This window comes from Chionomys nivalis, chromosome 17 (assembly GCF_950005125.1).
Source record: "Chionomys nivalis chromosome 17, mChiNiv1.1, whole genome shotgun sequence".
Lineage (NCBI taxonomy): Eukaryota > Metazoa > Chordata > Mammalia > Rodentia > Cricetidae > Chionomys > Chionomys nivalis.
Window position 1 is genome coordinate 56,864,432 of NC_080102.1, and position 20,192 is coordinate 56,884,623.

Here is a 20,192-nt window from a genome sequence, read left to right on the forward strand (position 1 = left end):
TATTTTCTTGCTCAGTTAGCAGGACCTAGATTAAAATGCAGAATAAAATTTGAGAATAATGCTACCATTGGAGCTACTAAAGAGAATCTGTCCAAATTGTGTTAAGTAATAGGATAAATGTACTCATCAGAGTGAGAATCTTTCTCAGCTGCAAAGAGTGGATCCTGTATTTTCAACAGTTGAAATAGATTTGGGAGAACAATGGTAAAGGATATAGAGCATGCTTAGACACACACACACACACACACACACACACACACAGAAGGAACACACCAAGGAAGGATGCAGCCCATGGGACAGAAAGGAGAATCTGAGAGACAGTGAAGGTTTTGCTCACATTAGGAGGAAAGTGAAGGCAGGAGCAGAAATTAGGTGTCAGGAGCAGGACGCAGAAGCTGGAAGAGATGAATAGGAACCTTTAATGAATACACAGCATTTGGCGTGCCCTGGAGCATTCAAGTGCAGCTGAGCTGAAACTCAGACTGGGATCCAAGAATAAGACCACATTCTCTTCCAAGTAACTCTGTTCCGGGAGGTGGAACCCAGCCCTCTCAGATCTACCTGGAACACATTCAGCCTCGAGATAAAGAGAGCTTTTATGAACCTTCACCCACACAAAGGAGTTGACTGGTTAATAATTCTTCAGCCTTCTATTGCCTCCCACCTACCCACACCTGCTGTCTTCACTGAGCCTCCCACACACACTGAAAAGTCACCTCCTCCTTGACATCAGCTTGACAGCCTGCTGCCTTAATCAACAGCCTGCCTGACCGCGATTCTAGCTGGCCAGCCCACCAGGTTCCCGAGACTTCTATTCATGTCTCACTGTCTTCTCTTGCTATGGGCGTGTGCAGCAGCAGCTGCCCAAGGGACCTTCTACTGTCATGAAACAACAGAAGAGGCTCCCAGTCACAGTGGCTGTGCTGGGCCTTCCCTTTAATTCTCCATCCTGGGCTCTCAGCCACTTTCCTGTAATTTCCCCATGTCTAATCAGGCAACAGGAAGCACAGTCAGCGCGAAAACTCCCCATTATCGGAGGCCTGGCATGCATCCTGCCCACGTCTCCATGGTAGGTTCAGATTCGGCACAGCGTGCTCAGAACTCTGCCAACATGGGAACGTAGATGTGTTTCATCTTTACAATATATTTTCTCATTGTGTAAGTAAAGACTTTTTTCTTTCTTTCTGGTCCTCCACCCCCTTTGTCACACATAGATACTGAAGCGTGAGGGGCATCAGAAGCCTAACCAAGGTTACACACACAGTCAGGAACTCCCAACTCAGACCAACAGTGTTTTCTACACCGTGCAGGATGGTTGTTTAGTTCCCGTAACTAAAGGCAACTCTTTGGAAAGAGAGAGCAGATGTTAGTCCTCACACATGCAACAAGCCTTCATCCTCACTTGATTTCAAATGAAAACATGTAGATACTATCTTCACGAATTTCTGAAATGAATGGGGTAACATAGAAATAATCTATATTAATCAACACAGCCTTTTCCATATGAGGAATATTACAGACCTTCTTTTGATGGGCATCTATCTACGTAAGGCTATTTTCCAATGAATCTACATGGTTTCATCTATATTCTTTCAACATTTTGTCTTACACATATTTTTCAGTCTAATGAAGGCTCCATTGGTGGAGTATCTGTGAATGAGGAGAAAGGGAAGCAGCTGGCCACGGGCAGTGAAACCACGCCTTTAGACATGATGAAATTGGAGAAAAATTCTGCACTGATGCCCGACCTCCATTCATCAGATGGATACCACAAATGCCGTTCATTCCTTCCTTTCAGTTTGCACAAAATAACTAGGTAATAAAACTGAAATTCTTTACCATGCAGTAAATGGTTGAGCCAGCTCAGTGTAGCCTGCAGCTTCTCTGAGCGGAATTCTCTGTGAACTCATTCCCAGGACCATTCAGATCCCAGACAGGCTGCCTCTAATAAACAGACTATCTGCAGGAGAGGAGAGGTGAGGACGCTGGAAAAGCAGTAACAACATTCTGTGACCATCAATCATAACTGTAATAGCTTTGTTAAAGGTCACAAAGCCAGGCTGGGGGAGGGCAGCTCAGTGGAAAGAGCTTGCTTATCACGCTTGTGGCTTGACATCCCCAGCAGCGCACGACAAAACCACAGAGCCTCTTATCTCTACCCACAGGGAACAGCCAGGCAGGTACTGGAAGGGACATCACAAAGCCTGTCCTGCCAAGCAGCGTGTGGTGCTCTCTCTTCTTCCATCTCTGCCAGCAGGGCCCTTGGAGAGAACCTGGGACTTGGCTGTCTTGGCACAATGAGGACAAGTTGGTGATCCTCAGGATGGTCACATCCTCTTGCCTTTTCCTTCCTTCTGGGGTCTTGATCTCTCTCCCCAACCCGGTCTGTCATTAGGAACTGAAAACCCCAGAAGCCAGGCATGATGGTAAATGCCTATAATCTTTGTACTCGGGAGGCAGACAGAGGAGAATTACAAGACTTGAACTATACAGTAAATTGAGGCCAGCCTGGGAAGAATAGGGAAACTCTGTCTCAAATGATCTTTGAAAAGTTGTTAAAAATCCCCAGGGTTGGGGCTGGAGAGGTGGCTCATTGGGTAAAAGCACTGGTTGCTCTGGCAGATGACTCGAGTTCAATTCCCAGCATCCAAACTGTGCCTCACAATAGCCGGGCGTTGGTGGCGCACGCCTTTAATCCCAGCACTCGGGAGGCAGAGGCAGGCGGATCTCTGTGAGTTCGAGACCAGCCTGGTCTACAAGAGCCAGTTCCAGGACAGGCTCCAAAACCACAGAGAAACCCTGTCTCAAAAAACCAAAAAAAAAAAAAAAAAAAAACCAAAAAACACCAAACTGTGCCTCACAGCCACCTGTAACTCCTGTTCCAGGGGATCTGATACCTTCCTTCTGACCTTCACAGGAAACAGGTACATATACGGCAAACATAAATGCAGGCAAAACATTCATACAATAAAAATAAATACAGACATAAGAATTTAAAAAGTCCCAGAATTTCTTGAAGTAGGCTAGGCCTGACCTTTGTGCCAGCCCACAGGTTCTGATGTCAGTACACTATCTTCATTGAGAACAAGCTTGCAGCTTGAACTTCGTCAGCATCATGCATGCCTCGCAAAATGAGCTCTGTGGCCAGTGTTCAAAATCTACAACATTCTTGCTTTCCTCACGCTGGGATGAAAGGCGTCTGACTCTATACCATGCCTGAGAATTTTATTTTATATGTATGAGTGTTTTGTCTACATGTATGTTATGTGCACTGCAAGTGAAACTGGAGTTACTGATGCCTGCGAGCTGCCATGTGGTTGCTGGGAACTGAACTCGGTTGCTTTGCAAGAACAATCAGTGCTCTTAACTACTGAGCCACCTCTCCAGCCACCTACAGCTTTTACTTTAAGAAACTAAACTTTGAAATTATTTGAGTTCCCTGCCTAGGATGCCCTATTTTTCAGTAACAGGCACTAAGAACGGATCTCCCCCCTCCACTCAGGATGCGTGGGATTCAGAAATCTATCTTGAGTGAACAAATGTATTCTTAGCTGCATGTAATTTCCTAAAGTAGAGAAATAACTTCTGCTGCAAAGTCTAGGGCCACGAGACCAGTTATGCCAGCAGGCCTTTCTTATGCCAGCAGGCCTTTCTGTATAGTTACTAAAGCTTTTATCTTGCCCATAAACTGTAAGGGGGACTTTGAGCAAGAGAGAACAAACAGCTCGTAAATAAAGTGGAGATGAAATGAGGTCCCAGACCCGGCTCTGCACACCATCACCTTCTGAGCTCTGGACTACGCGACAGACACAGGGACCTGGGTGACACACTCTAGTCTTCACCCAAACTTCAAATTCTGAGGTGTGTGTAAAGACAGGCTGTGAAAGCTACGACGGCGTGACCAGGGACCAAGCGCCCATGGCTCTGAGGCAAGCACGAAGAGATATGCCCCATGTATTTCCTCTCTGACAAACTCAGGAGACTTGTGGTATGTCCTTTTACAGAGCACGCATGGTTCAGGGCCTGGAGGAACTCAATCTTGCGTTGGGTGAGCACAAGCAAGTCCTAAGTCATCTGGCCCAACAGGCCAAGGAAGGTAACAGAACCGTGTTGAGAAATCAATTGTTCTCAGTACCAGATGTTTGTTCGTGGACTAACCAGGGCTCCGATTCTTCGGTGACACAGAATCCATAACCAGGTCAGATAGACTATGTCACTGTGAAGTCATTTAAGGGTCAGTCTCAATGCATAGTCCAGGCTAGCCTGCAATTTGCTATCCTCCTGCCTCAGCTTAAGCATGCACCACTATGCCTGGCTTTGCTACTCTTTTATTTTTCATTTATTTTTAAGTGTGTGTGTGTATGTGTGTGTGTGTGTATGTGTGTGTGTGTGAGAGAGTGTGCATGCGCATTGTAACACACTAGGAAAATCCAGAGGATAGCTTGCAGGAGTTGGTTCTTTTTTTTCACGTGGGCTCAAGCAGCTTGTCGTGTGGCTTATCTGCTGGGCCATTTCACTGATGGTGCTGCAAATTGTATGTCAGTTTGACACTGGCTAGAGAGAGTCATCTGAGAGGTGGGAGCCTCATCTGAGAAAGCAGCTTCATAAGACTGGGCTGTAGGCAAAGCCTGGAGAGCATTCTCTCTCTCTCTCTCTCTCTCTCTCTCTCTCTCTCTCTCTCTCTCTCTCTCTCTCTCTCCCTCCCTCCCTCCCTCCCTCCCTCCCTCCCTCCCTGTCTTTCTTCTTCCTTTTTTCTGAGACAGGGTTTCTCTGTGTAGTCTTGGAGCCTGACCTGGAACTTGCTCTGTAGACCAGGTTGGCCTCCAACTCACAGAGATCCGCCTATCTCTGCCTCCCAGTTGCTGGGATTAAAGGCGTGCGCCACCACCGCCTGGCTGCATTTTCTTAATTACTGATTGATGGTGGAGAGCCCAGCCCATGTGGGTGGTGCCGTCCCTGGGCTGGTGATTCTGGGTTCTATGAGAAGGGCAAGCCAATAAGCAACACCCCTTTCATGGCCTCTGCATCAGCTCCTGCTGGCAAGTTCCTGCCCTGCTTCCTTCAACAATGAACTACAATGTAGAAGCGTGAGTCAAGTAAACACTTTCCTCCCCAGCTTGCTTTTGGAAATGGTGTTTTATCATAGCAACAGTAGGTTTTCTTCTTTTTTGTCTGTTTGTTTGTTTACTTATTGTTTTTTTGAGACAGGGTTTCTCTGTGTAGCCCTAGCTGACCTGGAACTCGCTCTGTAGACCAGGCTGGCCTCAAACGCACAAAGATCCACCTGTCTCTGCTTCCTGAGTGCTGGGATTAAGGGCGTGTGCCCCCACCGCCCGGCAGCACTGGTCTTCTTTACCACCTTCCCTGCCTGATTTTTTTTTGCAGAGCTCGAGGATGGAATCCAGGTTCTTGCATATTAGGAAAGCACTCTACTATGGAGCTAGGGCCCAGCACCTCCATCTTCGTCTTTACATTTAAAAAATTTATTATTAAAAAATTATTGTTAGGGGGCTGGAGAGATGGCTCAGAGGTTAAGAGCACTGACTGCTCTTCCAGAGGTCCTGAGTTCAATTCCCAGCAACCACATGATGGTTCACAACCATCTGTAATGAGATCTGGTGCCCTCTTCTGGTGTGAGGGAAGCAGAATGTTGTACACATAATAAATAAATAAATTAAAAAAAAATTATTGTTAGCCGGGCGGTGGTGGCGCACGCCTTTAATCCCAGCACTCGGGAGGCAGAGGCAGGTGGATCTCTGTGAGTTCGAGACCAGCCTGGTCTACAAGAGCTAGTTCCAGGACAGGCTCCAAAACCACAGAGAAACCCTGTCTCAAAAAACAAAAACAAAAAATTATTGTTAAAAATTAAAAAAATTGCCGGGCGGTGGTGGCGCACGCCTTTAATCCCAGCACTTGGGAGGCAGAGGCAGGCGGATCTCTGTGAGTTCGAGACCAGCCTGGTCTACAGAGCTAGATCCAGGACAGGCTCCAAAACCACAGAGAAACCCTGTCTCGAAAAAAAAAAAAAAATTAAAAAAATTATTTTTAAAGTTAACGTATATGTGTCTGTGAGTTTGGAAATGCATGTAGGTGCAGATGTCCAAGGAGCCCAGAGGTGTAGGATCTCCTTGGAAATGGAGTTAAGGGCGACTGGAAGCTGTGTGCAGTGGATGCTGAGACCAGACTCGGGTCCTCTGCACCAGTGTCAAGTGCTCGTTCCCATTTCTCTAGCCACCTCCCCCACCGCTTTTTTAAAAAATCGATTTTTGATTCAGAACCACAACCCAAACGTTGACATGTGGGTAGGGCTGTGGGAAGGAAGGCCATGTGTGGCACTGGCTACCTTTCCAGCCTTCAGACCCTGGGAAGATAGAGCACCAAGAGCTGATCTCTGGACAGAGTCAAGCAGGATACAGGCGCTGGTTCAACTCCTGAGACTCCGTTGGTGCCAGGCATGGTCTTGTGCCGTCTAGTCCTGTGCTGGGGCACTCAGCTGCACTCTAGACCCTCAGTTCTTTTATATAAATAAATAAATAAATAAATAAATAAATAAATAAATAAATACACACACACACTTGCTTTTTCTTTCTTTCTTTTCTTTCTTTTTTTTTCCTTTTGGTTTTTCAAGACAAGGTTTCTCTGTAGCTTTGGAGCCTGTCCTGGAACTAGCTCTTGTAGACCAGGCTGGCCCCAAACGCAGAGATCTGCCTGCTCTGCCTCCTGAGTGCTGGGATTAGTCACTTCCCATCTTATTTTTTGGGACAAAGTCTCTAACTGAACCTTAAGCTTATCTATTTGGCTAGAATGGCTGGTCAACAAAACTCAGATATTCTCCATCCCCCATTCTGTTGTTGTCTTGTTTGCCTTAAACTTATGGCAAATCTTGTCTCCTCTTTGAACTCACAGCAATCCTGGTTCAGACTCCTGAATGCTGGGATTACAGTCGGAAGCCACCGTGACAAACTAACAGTCTTGGATGGCCGGGAACTCAAGAGACATGCTTTTTGAGAGATTAAAGGTGTGTGCTACCATAACTGGCTGAAAATGATTCTCTCTCTCATATGTGTGTGTGTGTGTCTGTCCCAGGAGGCCAGAAGAGGGCAGTGGACCACTTGGAACTGGAGTGGGTACTGGGAATTGAACCTGGGTCCTCTGTTAGAACAGTGGCTGTTTTAACCAGTGAGCTCTCTCCTGTCCCTGAAAATGACTCTTAAGCATACCGTTCCTGGCATCGTATGGAGGACAGCCCGAACCGGTAATGCTGAACAGAGTGATAAAAATTGCAACACGTGGAACCAGAAACAAGAGTCTAGGACTCGACAAGCAAGTGCTACCATACCTTCACCGTTTTGGAAGGAGAACTTTCTGAAAGACTGGAGGTTCTGCCATCAGGACTCAGTGGCTCGGGGTGCATAGGCTGCGGGGCCTCACTCTTCACCTGGGAGGCACCTGATAGAGTCACAGAAGGCAGGTATTTTAGAGTAGCTCAGAGCAAGGTTTTTTTTTTTTTCTTTTTTTTTTTTTGGTTTTTCGAGACAGGGTTTCTCTGTGGTTTTGGAGCCTGTCCTGGAACTAGCTCTTGTAGACCAGGCTGGTCTTGAACTCACAGAGATCCGCCTGCCTCTGCCTCCCGAGTGCTGGGATTAAAGGCGTGTACCACCACCGCCTGGCTCAGAGCAAGGTTCTTTTAGGAAGAAAAACATGGTTCCCACAGGAACCAGTCATCTTAGCCTCAGAAAAAACCCTGCTTTCCTGTGGAAGAGGTTCTAAACTGAAATCGCCCCGGGCTCCCCGAGGAGTCAGGCTGCCAGCACACAGCTGGGACCCAAACCACTTGTATGACATTCTGCTCTGAGGCGACTCCCATTCCTTAAGGCTGTGTATAGATTTTGATGTTTTTGGTAGCTGGCATACTCCCAATGATTTCTTCTGCGGTGCTTCAGCTGAAGATGGAGAAAATGAAGGCGTTGAGTCTCTGTGGGTCATCCTCTTAAAAAAAATTAGACACAGGGTCTTGCTCTGGGTGGGGTGGAATTTGTTATGTAGACCAGGCTGGAGATTTACTATGCTTCTTCTGTTCAAGCTCCGGGACTGAAGGTGTATGCCACTATGAACAGTTTGCTTTGGATTAGTTTTTGTTTTTATTTATTTTTTTTTTTTGTTGTTTGTTTGTTTTTTTTTTTGTTTGTTTTGTTTTTGGTTTTTCGAGACAGGGTTTCTCTGTGGTTTTGGAGCCTGTCCTGGAAGTAGCTCTTGTAAACCAGGCTGGTCTCGAACTCACAGAGATCCGTCTGCCTCTGCCTCCCAAGTGCTGGGATTAAAGGCGTGTACCACACAGCCTGGTTTGCAAACCTAATTTTAAAAAACCCTTTAGTTCAAGCAAATGAACATAGAAGGTGCGCGTCCGATTTCAGGCTGAGTGTTTCTGGGCAATCGCAAGGGAGATTTATAGCAATCTGCTTGACTTGTGCTCTGACCTCCGTTTTGAGGGTTTCTGTGTCCAGATTTGTTGTGGGGAGCTAGAAATCTGTACATATATAAGAACACCTTACTGAGCGGGGGGGGGGGGTGAAAGAGGCGCAGCCTTTAATCCCCACTTGAAGGCAGAGGCAGGCGGATCTCTGTGAGTTCAAGGCCAGCCTGGTCTACATAGTGAATTCCAGGGCCGCCAGGGCTATGCAGAGAACACCCCCCCCCCAAAAAAAAATAACAAAACAACAGCACACTGAAAATCAGCAGTGGCCTCAGTATCACGAGCCCGCATTGTGGCGTAATCTCACATGTCTAACTGTAGCACCCAGGAGGCACAGGTGGGGGAGCTCAGGAAGTTCTAGCCCAGTGGGTGTATAGTGAGACCAAGTCAGAAAAGTAAATAAATAAAGCAGAGATAGCAGATGGTGCGGGAAGCCCTTTATATGTGTAGCTTTTATTGGTTAATGAATAAAGAAGTTGCTTTGGTCTGTGATAGGGCAGAGTAGAGCTAGGCAGGGAAACTAAACTGAATGCTGGGAGAAAGAAGGCAGAGTCAGAGGGAAGGCATGGAGTCACCGGAGGAGATAGACACTGTAAGTCACAGCCACTTGGCGATACATAAATCATTAGAAATGGATTAATTTAAGATATAAGAGCTAGTTAGAAAGGTGCTTAAGCTATTGGCCAAACAGTACTGCAATTGTTACAGTTTCTGTGTGATTATTTCGGGTCTGGGCAGTCGGATATGAAGGAGCAGCCTCTGCCGACAGTAAAGTAAAACCCAAATCTTTTATCTTTGAGGAATCAGGCTTACAATTACTTCAAAACTATATAAAATTATGTCAAAACTTAGCACTTCGAGGAAAAATCCCTAAGCCTTTAAATGTTCCCTCATAATTAATATAGTTCTTCTTGAACACCTTCTATAAAAATAAGACTTCAAGATCAGTTATATAGCTTCGGACTTGGAATAGTTCAGTGCAAAAGGAAGTATAAATTCAATGAGAGAAGTGTTGTTAAAGGTTATTCTTTTAGTAAGGGCTGGGCGGATGGCTCAGAAGTTAAGAGCACTGGCTGCTCTTTCATAGGACCCAGGTTCAATTCCCAGCAACCACATGGTAACTCCTGTCTGTAACTCCAGTCCCAGGGGATCTGATGCCATTGTCTTAATAGGCACTACAGGCATATGGTACACAGACAACATTCAGGCATATATATATCATGAATATACATATACATTAAATAAAAATAAATAAAAATCTCAAAAATTTATAGAAAAGTTAGCCAGATGGTGGTGGTGCACGCCTTTAATCCCAGCACTCGGGAGGCAGAGGCAGGTGGATCTCTATGAGTTTGAGGCCAGCCTGGTCTACGAGAGCTAGTTTCAGGACATGCTCTGAAGCTACAGAGAAACCTTACCTCGAAAACAAACAAGCAAAACAATAACAAGAAATCTTTGTTCCATGTTACCATGTTACCCACATGTAATTCAACTTCTCCCTGAGCTACGAAAAGAGCGAAGGGTGTTCAAACAGCAGTCCTGAAAACCCAGTGGAAACACGGATGAGCTCAGCTGCTGGTGTGATGTGGGGCAACCCGCACCGTGTGCTGTGTCCCTGACCCACCATGAAGGGCTAAGAGCAAATGCTTACAGGCATCATCTTCAGCAGGGCTACAATGGGCCATCAGGCTATTCTCAGTCGCAGAAACCTACAAGAAAAAAAACAAAAAAGATGAAGGGGGATTAGGAAGCACATTAAAAATAAAAGAGAAAACCCGCTGCCAAGGCCATAAAAACCTGCTGACTCCAGTTAGTCACTGGCTGCCTGGGGGAAAATAACGGCCCCAGAACAGCTGAGCATTTAAACAAGAGGCAGCAAATGTTTTTTACGAGGATATTAACGTGCCTCTCAATTACAGAGGAACACTAGAACAGACTGCGTTCAGCTGCCAAGTGTGCCTGTCTCCCTCATAAAGAACTTTCAAGCCATATCTCAGGAAGCAAAAACCAAACAAAATCCCATGGCAAGGAGAGCGAACCCCTCACGTGCCGAGAATGATTCACAGCAAGGGATAGGAACATCTTTAAGCACGGGAGTTATTCTTACTCTTATTTCCCTGGTTTTGTTTATGTGTTTTGGGTGGAGAGGTTGAGACTTGGGAGGTGAAGGGAAGAGGATCAGGAGTTAAAGACAATCCCCCTGCTATACTGTGAGTTTGATGTTAGCCTGGGCTATAGTATATCGTGTCTCAAAAAAAAATAAAAAAAAGGATAAAAATAAAAAAATTTAAAAAGCCAGGCGGTGGTGGCGCACGCCTTTAATCCCAGCACTTGGGAAGCAGAAGCAGGTGGATCTCTGTGAGTTCGAGACCAGCCTGGTCTACAAGAGCTAGTTCCAGGACAGGCTCCAAAACCACAGAGAAACCCTGTTTCGAAAAACCAAAAAAAAAAAAAAAAAAATTAAAAAAAAAGAAAGAAGGAAAGAAAGAAAAAAGGAGCAATGGTTGAAGAAGTTGGCTCTTCTGTTAAGAGCACTTGTTAATGATCATCTAACTCTAGTTAGTCCCAGGGAATCCAACACCCTCTTTTGACCATTTCAGATGTTATATCCAGATTGCGGGGTCGCCCCAAAACACCACAGAGTCACCTCAAAAACACCATGGAGTCTGCACTCATATGTAAAAGCAAAGAGCCTTTATTCAAGCTTGAGCTTGGACTTGTCTGAAGCAGTGTTTGAGAGAAAGTACCAAATGCAGCTGGGCTAGAGGTTGAAGTGAGGGGATTTCCAGGGTTCAGGGCCCCGACTGGCTGACATTTGTCTAGGGGTATTGGCAAAAGGGGAAATACGTGAGTCCAGGGCTTAGGGACAGCTTATCTAATGGTTGGAATGGCAGGTACTTCCCTTTAGATGCCAGCCCTCCCTGGATGGTGTCAGCTGAAGTCTTTTCCCGGAACTCAGTGCTGCCTCCTGCCAGGCAGCTGTGCGGCCTGGGCCCCATGTGTGGCCAGGCTGCCCTGGCCATCAGACACCAGGCAAAGCATGGTGCACAGACATACACACACGCAAAAAACTCATACACATAAGAAAATATTAATAATAGAAATATATATATCTAAAAACAAGCAAACAAACAAACATATATCTAAAAACAAACAAACAAAAAAACCACACTGCCACACCTGCGGGAAAACCCAAAAACCAACAGAAAAATTCCAGTCTCAAAATGGCAGGTTTTTTTTTTTTAAAACAAGAAGCAGATCTTTTTTTTTTTTTTTAAGATTTGCTTATTTATTTATTATGTATAGAGTGTTGGTATCAGACCTCATTACAGATGGTTGTGAGCCACCATGTGGTTGCTGGGAACTGAACTCAGGACCTCTGAGCCATTCCTCCAGCCCAAGAAGCAGATCTTATACATAGGTACCATATCCTTTCCTCAGAAGCCATCCTGGTGTACACCTTCCCTCTTTAAGATCATGATGCTGGTTTTTTCTTTTTCTTTTTTCAAAATATTTATTTATTTATTATGTATACAATATTCTGTCTGTGTGTATGCCTGCAGGCCAGAAGAGGGCACCAGACCCCATTACAGATGGTTGTGAGCCACCATTGGTTGCTGGGAATTGAACTCAGGGCCTTTGGAAGAACAGGCAATGCTCTTAACCTCTGAGCCATCTCTCCAGCCCCCATGATGCTGGTTTCAATGGGTGATAGATACCAAGTGTCCAGATGTCTGGAGACTAAGTTGTTGGCGGACCATACCTGAATGCTACACCAGCATTTCCCCCTACTCTCTTTTCACTACGGGAACTCGACCTTGGCAAAGAATAAACCAGAATAATCACAGTTGACATTTACTGAGTGTTTAATACATGATAGGTATTGGACTGATTGCCTCAACATGCAGTATTTCACTTAATGATATAAAATACATTTTTTGGCTGGGCAGTAGCAGCATACACCTTTAACTGTAGCACTTGGGAGGCAGAGGCAGGTGAATCTCTGTGAGTTCAAAGCCAGTTTGGTCTACAGAGCTAGTTCCAGGACAGCCAGAGCTGTTACACAGAGAAACCCTGTCTTGAGAAAACAAAAACAAAACCAACCAAACAAACAAACAAACAAAGAAACAAAAATTTTCTTTTGAAATTGCTTGGTCATAAAAAGATCTTCACTGCTGGCTGGTTGGCACATGGCTACAAGCTCACCGCTCAAGAAACAGAGGTAGGAGGGGCCAGTAATTCAGGGTCATCCTTGTCTATACAGTAAACTAGATGTTAGCCTATACTATATGAGACTCTGTCACCCAAACCCAAAACTAAACAAAAGACCTTCAACTCTAGTGAATTTGTAGGCACATCCATCCTGGGCTGTTCTTCCCTAACCTTTAACCCAGTCCCCTTGAACACTTAATGCTGATGTCCTGTAACTGCACATGGAGGGACAGATGTCATTACTACAGGCACTTCCAGGCAGGAGCCCCGGAGACCACGCTCAGACATCTCATTATAGAAAACGGCTTGACCAGGCATTTCAAGAAAGTTCGTGAAGAGACTGCACGGCAGTTAAGAGCACTGGCTGTCCCTGCAGAGGACCTGCGGCCAATTCCAGCTCCCACATGGGGGCTCACACTGCCTGTCACTTTAGTTCCAGGCTGTCCAGTGCCCTCTTACATTCTCAAAGGTAAACAAAAGTATGTGTGTGTTTGGCTTTTTGTTTTGTTTTGATTTTTTGACACAGGGTTTCTTTGTAGCTTTAGAGCCTGTCCCGGAACTAGCTCATAGACCAGGCTGGCCTTGAACTCAGAGAGATCAGCTTGCCTCTGTCTCCTTAGTGCTGGGATTAAAGGAGTGCGCTGCCACCACCACCCAGCTTGTTTGTTTTTTGTTTTGCTTTGTTTTTTTTGAAAGAACATTGCCTGTAGCATTAATATCTTTTTGTAGCAGACCAAAGTTCAAACAGAGCATTGGTACTGGCTAACTAAAGGCAGTGGGGCAGCCTGGAGGAGAGCCAGGCTCTGAAAAGCCTACACTGGGCAGGAAGAGCTTGCAGCGCGTTTACTGTCTTTACTTCCTCCTTCCATCCACTCCCTGATTTATGATTTTCTTGCAACTCTGCTCTTTTGCACTGTAATTAAAATGTTCTGATCTTGCAGTTTGTCCCAGAGTTCTAATTTCAAATCTAATCAGCATGAAGACAATCAAGAATGAAGCACAAAACAGAATTAAGGACACTATGAGCATCATTTTCCAGATGAGTGTTTCTTCAGTAATGATCTTGAGGTAAAGATGAGGAGATTTCAGTGATGAGATTTTTTTATAGTTTATTTATAAACTATAAGGAAAATCCCAAACATATTTGGGAAACAGCCTTCACTAGCCAGGCACGGTGACGTGCACCTTTAATTCCAGTACTTAAGAGGCAGAGACGGGGAGGTCTCTGTAAGTTTCAGGCCAGCCTGGTCTAAAGGGTTAAGACCCTGTCTCAAAAAAGGAAGAAAGAATATTGTTGTGAGGATGTGTACAGTTTATTACTTTTTTAATGATTAAAATAAAATCTAAGTATGAGTTCTTTGCCTGCTGGTATGCATGTGCACCATGTGTGTGCCTAGTGTGCACGGATGCTCAGAAAGGGTGTAAGATTCCCTGGAATTTTAGTTATAGACAATTGTGAGCTGCTATGTGGGTGATAGGAATTGAACCTGGATCTGCTCATTACTGCTAAGCCCAGTATAAAATTTACTTGATAGGCGGGCGGTGGTGGCGCACGCCTTTAATCCCAGCACTCAGGAGGCAGAGGCAGGCGGATCTCTGTGAGTTCGAGACCAGCCTGGTCTACAAGAGCTAGTTTCAGGACAGGCTCCAAAACCACAGAGAAACCTTGTCTCAAAAAACAAAAAAAAACAAAAACAAAAAAAATATTTACTTGATGAGTCTATGACAGGCAAGAATGCTGTCTACATAAATTTTTGCTTCCTGCCACTAAGCCATCCATCTTATCACAAATGTGATTTTTCTGGCACTCTTTCCATGGCTTCCCACTGATGTCTGATTATATCTAAGCCCTTGAGGATGGCCTAGAAGGCAGTTCCAGATCCTGCCACCTGTCTCTCACTACTCTCATTATTTACTACCACTACCTTGCCAAATCAATCAAATGGCACCTACCAAGCCCATCTAAGGTCTCTGCACTCTGCTGCGCCTGCACGTCTATTCTTTTCCTTCTGCAACCGTTCTCCACTCACGTGGCCATCCCTGCCATTCCCAACCATTCTCCACTCACGTGGCCATCCCTAAACATTCCTCAACTGGGCTCAGCATCTTCCTGAAGAAATCAGGTTCTGAACTTCCTTGTGGTCCCATTCTCTCATGGTACCTACCATAATAATTTTTGATAGCTAGCATGTTAGAAGGCAATAATCTGTTAGCTTTCTTGTACACGAAGGACACATGGGAGAGAGACAGACAGAGAAGGAAGAAAGCTATGAATGTGTGTGCTGTTTTTCTTTGTTTTCAAACAGGGTCTTGCTGGCCTCACACTGTCTATGTACATCATACTGGCCTTAACCTCATGATCCTCTTGCTTCTGCTTCCTGCATTGTTCTGCCGCTGTTGGTATCTGCTACTATGCCTGGCTCCGCCTTTAGTTTACTCCCCCCATTATATAAATTATTAGTTAATTATTAATGTATGGGAGCGAGAACATGCCACAGCATACATGTGGAAATCAGAAGACAGTTTGCAAGAGTTGGTTCTCTCTGCCACGTTGAATCCTAAAGACTGAGCTCAGAGCCTCAACATTGCCCGCCAGCACCTTTTCCTGGTGAGCCACCCTGCTGGCCCAGTCTTCAGTTGTTGTGTGTGTGTGTGTTTTTAAAGATTTATTTACTTATTATGTGTACAGTGTTCTACCTGCTTGTATGCCTGCAGGCCAAGAAGAAGGCACCAGATCTCATTACAGATGGTTGTGAGCCACCATGTGGTTGCTGGGAATTGAACTCAGGACCTTTGGAAGAGCAGCCAGTGCTCTTAACCACTGAGCCATCTCTCCAGCCCCTCAGTCTTCAGTTTTTAAGCTAAGCACTTACTACATAGGATGCTAAAATCATGTACGTGAGGGCTCAGTGGTGGAACACGTGCCTGGTAAGTGCAAGGCATTGGGTTAGCCACTAGCATAGTAAATCCAAACCAAAACCATCTGAGGCACAAGTGGTGTCATTCATGAGCCCACAGTCTCAGTTACTTAAGAGGCTGAGGTAGGAGGATTGCTTGAATGTACAGGTTCAAGATGGGACTGAGACACAAAGTAAGACCTTCATCTCAAAACAAAATTAAGGTAAAACAAGCAAACAAAAGAAAATCTTAAAATAGCATATCAAGTATATATTAAGAAGAATATTGTAAATGATTTAAAGACAGGATCTTGGGGCTGGAGACATGGCTCGGTGGTTTAGAGCTTTTGCAGCTCTTGCAGAGGATCTGGGTTCAATCCCCAGCGCCCACATGATGGTTCACCCTCTCTGTAACCTGAGCTCCAGGGGATCCTACACCCTCTTTTGACTGAGGGCACAGTTACGTGCACACTGCACATATACGCATTTGGGCAAAATATTTATGCACACACGACAAAACCTTAAAAAGTTTTTAAAAATAAAAATTTTATCTCTGACCAAGCAGATTTATATAAATGACTCTCTAGCTTTATGCCTTCTGAGCATTTGCTGAACAAAAGAATTTCCCAACGAAGGCTCATTATTTGGTCAGCTGTAAATTACAAAGCTTCCTAACTGAAATTATGTGACCTGCAAAAATGACAATCTGTCCTGGCAGCTGCCACCAAATTCCCAGACACTGCAGCCTGGAGCCAGAGTCCTTTCCAATTTTAAGCCCCTAATTTAGAACACATGCTTCCCTGGCAACTGGACATCGCCTTTCAACCTACCTTTTTTCCTTCCTGATGGGAGATGCAGACCTCAGGACCTGGGGGCACATTCTCCTTTTGTTCCAACTTAGTTTTGATCTCACCGCCACTGGCTTTCAACTCATTCTACAAAACAGAAATAACCTGTGAACTCAAATGCTTTCCATTCCATTCTCTTCACCGCACATCTCTCAAGGAACCCTGGAACGCTTACAAAAATTCCTCTCATAGAACTCAGGTCAAATCAAGCGCCTGTCACAAGCCAAACCCATCGACTCGTGAAATGACAAAAGCAGCTGTGTGGACTCATCCCTCCTGTCTCACAGGAACTAGAGTTAGAATACAGCCGCATCGACTGGCACACACGGCCCACCCACCAGCCCCCGGCATTCTGGGAGCCATACTTCGACACGGGCACACACAGCTCACCCACCAGCCCCCGGCATTCTGTGAGCCACTCTTCCAACAGCCCAGCTCGTGAAATGCAAAGCTTGTGAATTTACAGACCAGACCATTTGGGAGCAGGGAAAGGTGGTGCCAAGTGCCAACAATTAAGAAAATATACTGACCATACATATAAATGCCCGGCCTGGAAAGAAAGACAGGAATGATGGACACATATAAAAACCGAAATTATACTGAATGATACCATAAACAATCTTATTCTACGAAACTTTCAAAAAAAAGTTTACATAAAATTCACACAGATATACCTTAATCTGTATTTCATAATTGAGCCTCAACATTAAAAGACATGTATTAGTATTGCCATAAGGCCTAAGGAGAATAACCCTCTTTCTTCCTTGTAAAGGACACTAGGAGTAGAAAGTTAAAATATCTAAAGCCAACAGAGAGGGGTGAAGATGGCTGTTTCCTATCTTTCCTGAAGATGGGCTTGCTTTCCTACGACCCCCCCTTCCTTCTCTCTCTCTCTCTCTCTCTCTCTCTCTCTCTCTCTCTCTCTCTCTCTCTCTCTCTCTCTGACAGGCTCCCACGTAGTCCATGCTGGCCTCAAACTGACTATATAGCCAAGGATAACCCTGAGCTTTTGATCCTCCTGCTCCACCTCTCAAGTGCTGGAGCTGCAGGTGTCTGTCACCGTGCTCCATCCAACATGGCGCTGTGGTGAAATGTCACCGTACTCCATCTAACGTGGCGCTACGGTGAAATGTCACCTTACTCCATCTAACGTGGCGCTGTGGTGAAATGTCACCGTACTACATCTAACGTGGCGCTGTGGTGAAATGTCACCGTGCTCCATCTAACGTGGCGCTACGGTGAAATGTCACCGTGCTCCATCTAACGTGGCGCTGTGGTGAAACTCAAGACTGCTCACTAATGAGCCGGGCGATGGTGGCGCACGCCTTTAATCCCAGCACTCGGGAGGCAGAGGCAGGCGGATCTCTGTGAGTTCGAGACCAGCCTGGTCTACAGAGCTAGTTCCAGGACAGGCTCCAAAGCCACAGAGAAACCCTGTCTCGAAAAACCAAAAAAAAAAAAAAAAAAAAAAAAAGACTGCTCACTAAGAAGCACTACCAGTTCAGCCATATTCCCAGTCCCTCCCTGTGATTCTTCAGGGCTTGGGAGAAACAAAGCCATCTCAGGCCACAGGGCTAATGGAAGTGGGTGTGAAGAACAGGGTAAGGCCGGCGACTTAAAGTAGCCAGTCTCAGCTCTGCAAATGCACCTATTAGGAGGAGATGGCCGCCAGCACTGCAGAACACACCATGACACCCACTAATTTATTGTCTGTCAGTCTCCAAGCTCCCCGTTACAATCATGCTCTGTGAGGAATTTCAGACATTCTTTGAGGATGAGATAAAACACACTCTCTGCAAGAATTTCTAAAGACTTCTCAACTCTTGAAATCCCCAGAGCAGGACTTTAAGGAAGAAAAATTCATTTAGAGGCAGGATCTCTGTAGCCTGGCAGTCCCGGACCTGGCGTCAAACCTCAGCCACCCTGTGTTGCTGCTATACCCCTTGAGGCTTTGTTTTTAAGGGGGAACAAAGGATGTAGTTCAATTGGTACAGCCCTGGGTTCTACCCCTGCACCAAATAAAACCATGTGTGGTGGCACTGTAATTCACCTCTTAGGAGTTGGAGGCAGGAGGACAGAATTCAAGATCAGCCTTGGCTACATGAGCAGCCTGAGGTCAGGCTGTGACACACCAGATTATTTCAAAATGAAGAGCAAAGAACCAGCAAGCAGGAGGATGCTTTGTCACGGCTGTGCCTGCTCTTTCCAGTGTGCTAAAAACAAGAAAACGAGGTCACTGAACAGGTTTTCCCACCCAAGGAATCATCTGGGTGGAATGTTTGCATAGACAGACAGACAGACACCTCCAATCACAGACAAGATGTAAGCTTTGCCCCTCACCCGTCTCTGTGTCTCCCGAACTATGCTCAAAGGAGAGTGTCATTCTGCCCACTTTTCAGTCAGGGAACTCTGAGAGTTTCACTCTATTGAAATCTACACACATTGTCTCTTTTTTTTTTTCTTTTTTCTTTTTTTTGGTTTTTTGAGACAGGGTTTCTCTGTGGTTTTGGAGCCTGTCCTGGAACTAGCTCTTGTAGACCAGGCTGGTCTCGAACTCACAGAGATCCGCCTGCCTCTGCCTCCCAAGTGCTGGGATTAAAGGTGTGCGCCACCACCGCCCGGCCACATTGTCTCTTATTAATCTACTGTGGAAAAACTGGAGTAAGGGATGAGGGTGTAGCTCAGTGGTCGAGCATGGTGTGGCATGTGTAAAAGCAGTGATTTCAGTCCCCAGACCTGAAAAAAGAAGACAGAGAGGGAGGGAGAGAGGGAGGGGGAAAGGAGGGAGGGAGTGAGGGAGGGAGTGAGGGAGGGAGGGAGGGAGGGGGAGGGATAAGGGAAGGGAGAGAGGAGGGGAGGGAGGGAGGGGGAGGGAGGGAGGAAGAGAGGGAGGAAGAGAGGGAGGAAGAGAGGAAGGGAGGAAGGGTGTCTCATAGAATGGGTCCATTAGTACTGGGGAATGCACAATTATGGGCGGGGGAGGCCTAACTTCTGGAATACACATTATGATATTGAACCTGCAGTTTTGATCTGTCCAGGAACAAATAAAGCAACATTATTCCCCCAACATTGCTAAGAACTTTGGCCATGAATAATCACAGAAGAAACAAACTTATGCATCCTCTAAAAGTGAGAAGTTGGGCTAGGATGCCCCTTCGTGGTACTGGACATCTCCAGCATGCTTGCGGTCCTATGCTCAGTTTCTTGCACTACGGTAAACAGACAAGTGAGCAGATCTGAAGATGACTTAAAGCAGGTGTGATGACATCCTGGGCTCCTGTCTCCTGAGTACTGGGAGGGAGGCTAAGGCAAGAAGAACCCTGTGACTCTAAGGCTAGGTTACAGAGCAAAATCCTGTCTCAAGCTGGGCGTGGTGGCGCACGCCTTTGATCCCAGCACTCAGGAGGCAGAGGCAGGTGGATCTCTGTGAGTTCCAGGCCAGCATGGTCTACAGAGTGAGTTCTAAGATAGCCAAGGCTACATGATGAGACCCTGTCTCAAAACAACAGGAAAAAGAATACCAGTTTTGGGGCTGGGGAGGTGGGTGAGTGTTTATCCAGCATATGTGACATTCTGGTTTGATTCTTAGCACTATGGGGTTGTGTGTGTAGAATACCAAATTTTTTATTCATCAAACATGTCATCATCCTGTCCTGTCATTTCCCACCCCCTCTTTTCTAACACACTATTCCTCCTCTGCAGGAAACCACGACATCATAGGGGTTAGAGAGTGAGTAGACCATATAGAGCACCCCTTATTGG

At 45.7% G+C, this 20,192-nt stretch overlaps 1 protein-coding gene across 2 annotated transcripts in view; it reads right to left on the reverse strand.

The window, feature by feature from the left end:
- The window catches only part of Lima1 (LIM domain and actin binding 1), a 112,392-nt gene that overhangs the window by 8,406 nt on the left and 83,794 nt on the right, over positions 1-20,192 (reverse strand). For both annotated transcript variants that reach the window (XM_057792255.1, XM_057792257.1), the window contains 3 exons: positions 16,413-16,517; positions 10,125-10,182; positions 7,340-7,449 (listed from right to left, as the gene is read on the reverse strand). In XM_057792255.1, the coding sequence (XP_057648238.1) occupies positions 7,340-7,449; positions 10,125-10,182; positions 16,413-16,517 (273 nt within the window). The remainder of the gene's footprint in view (positions 1-7,339; positions 7,450-10,124; positions 10,183-16,412; positions 16,518-20,192) is intronic.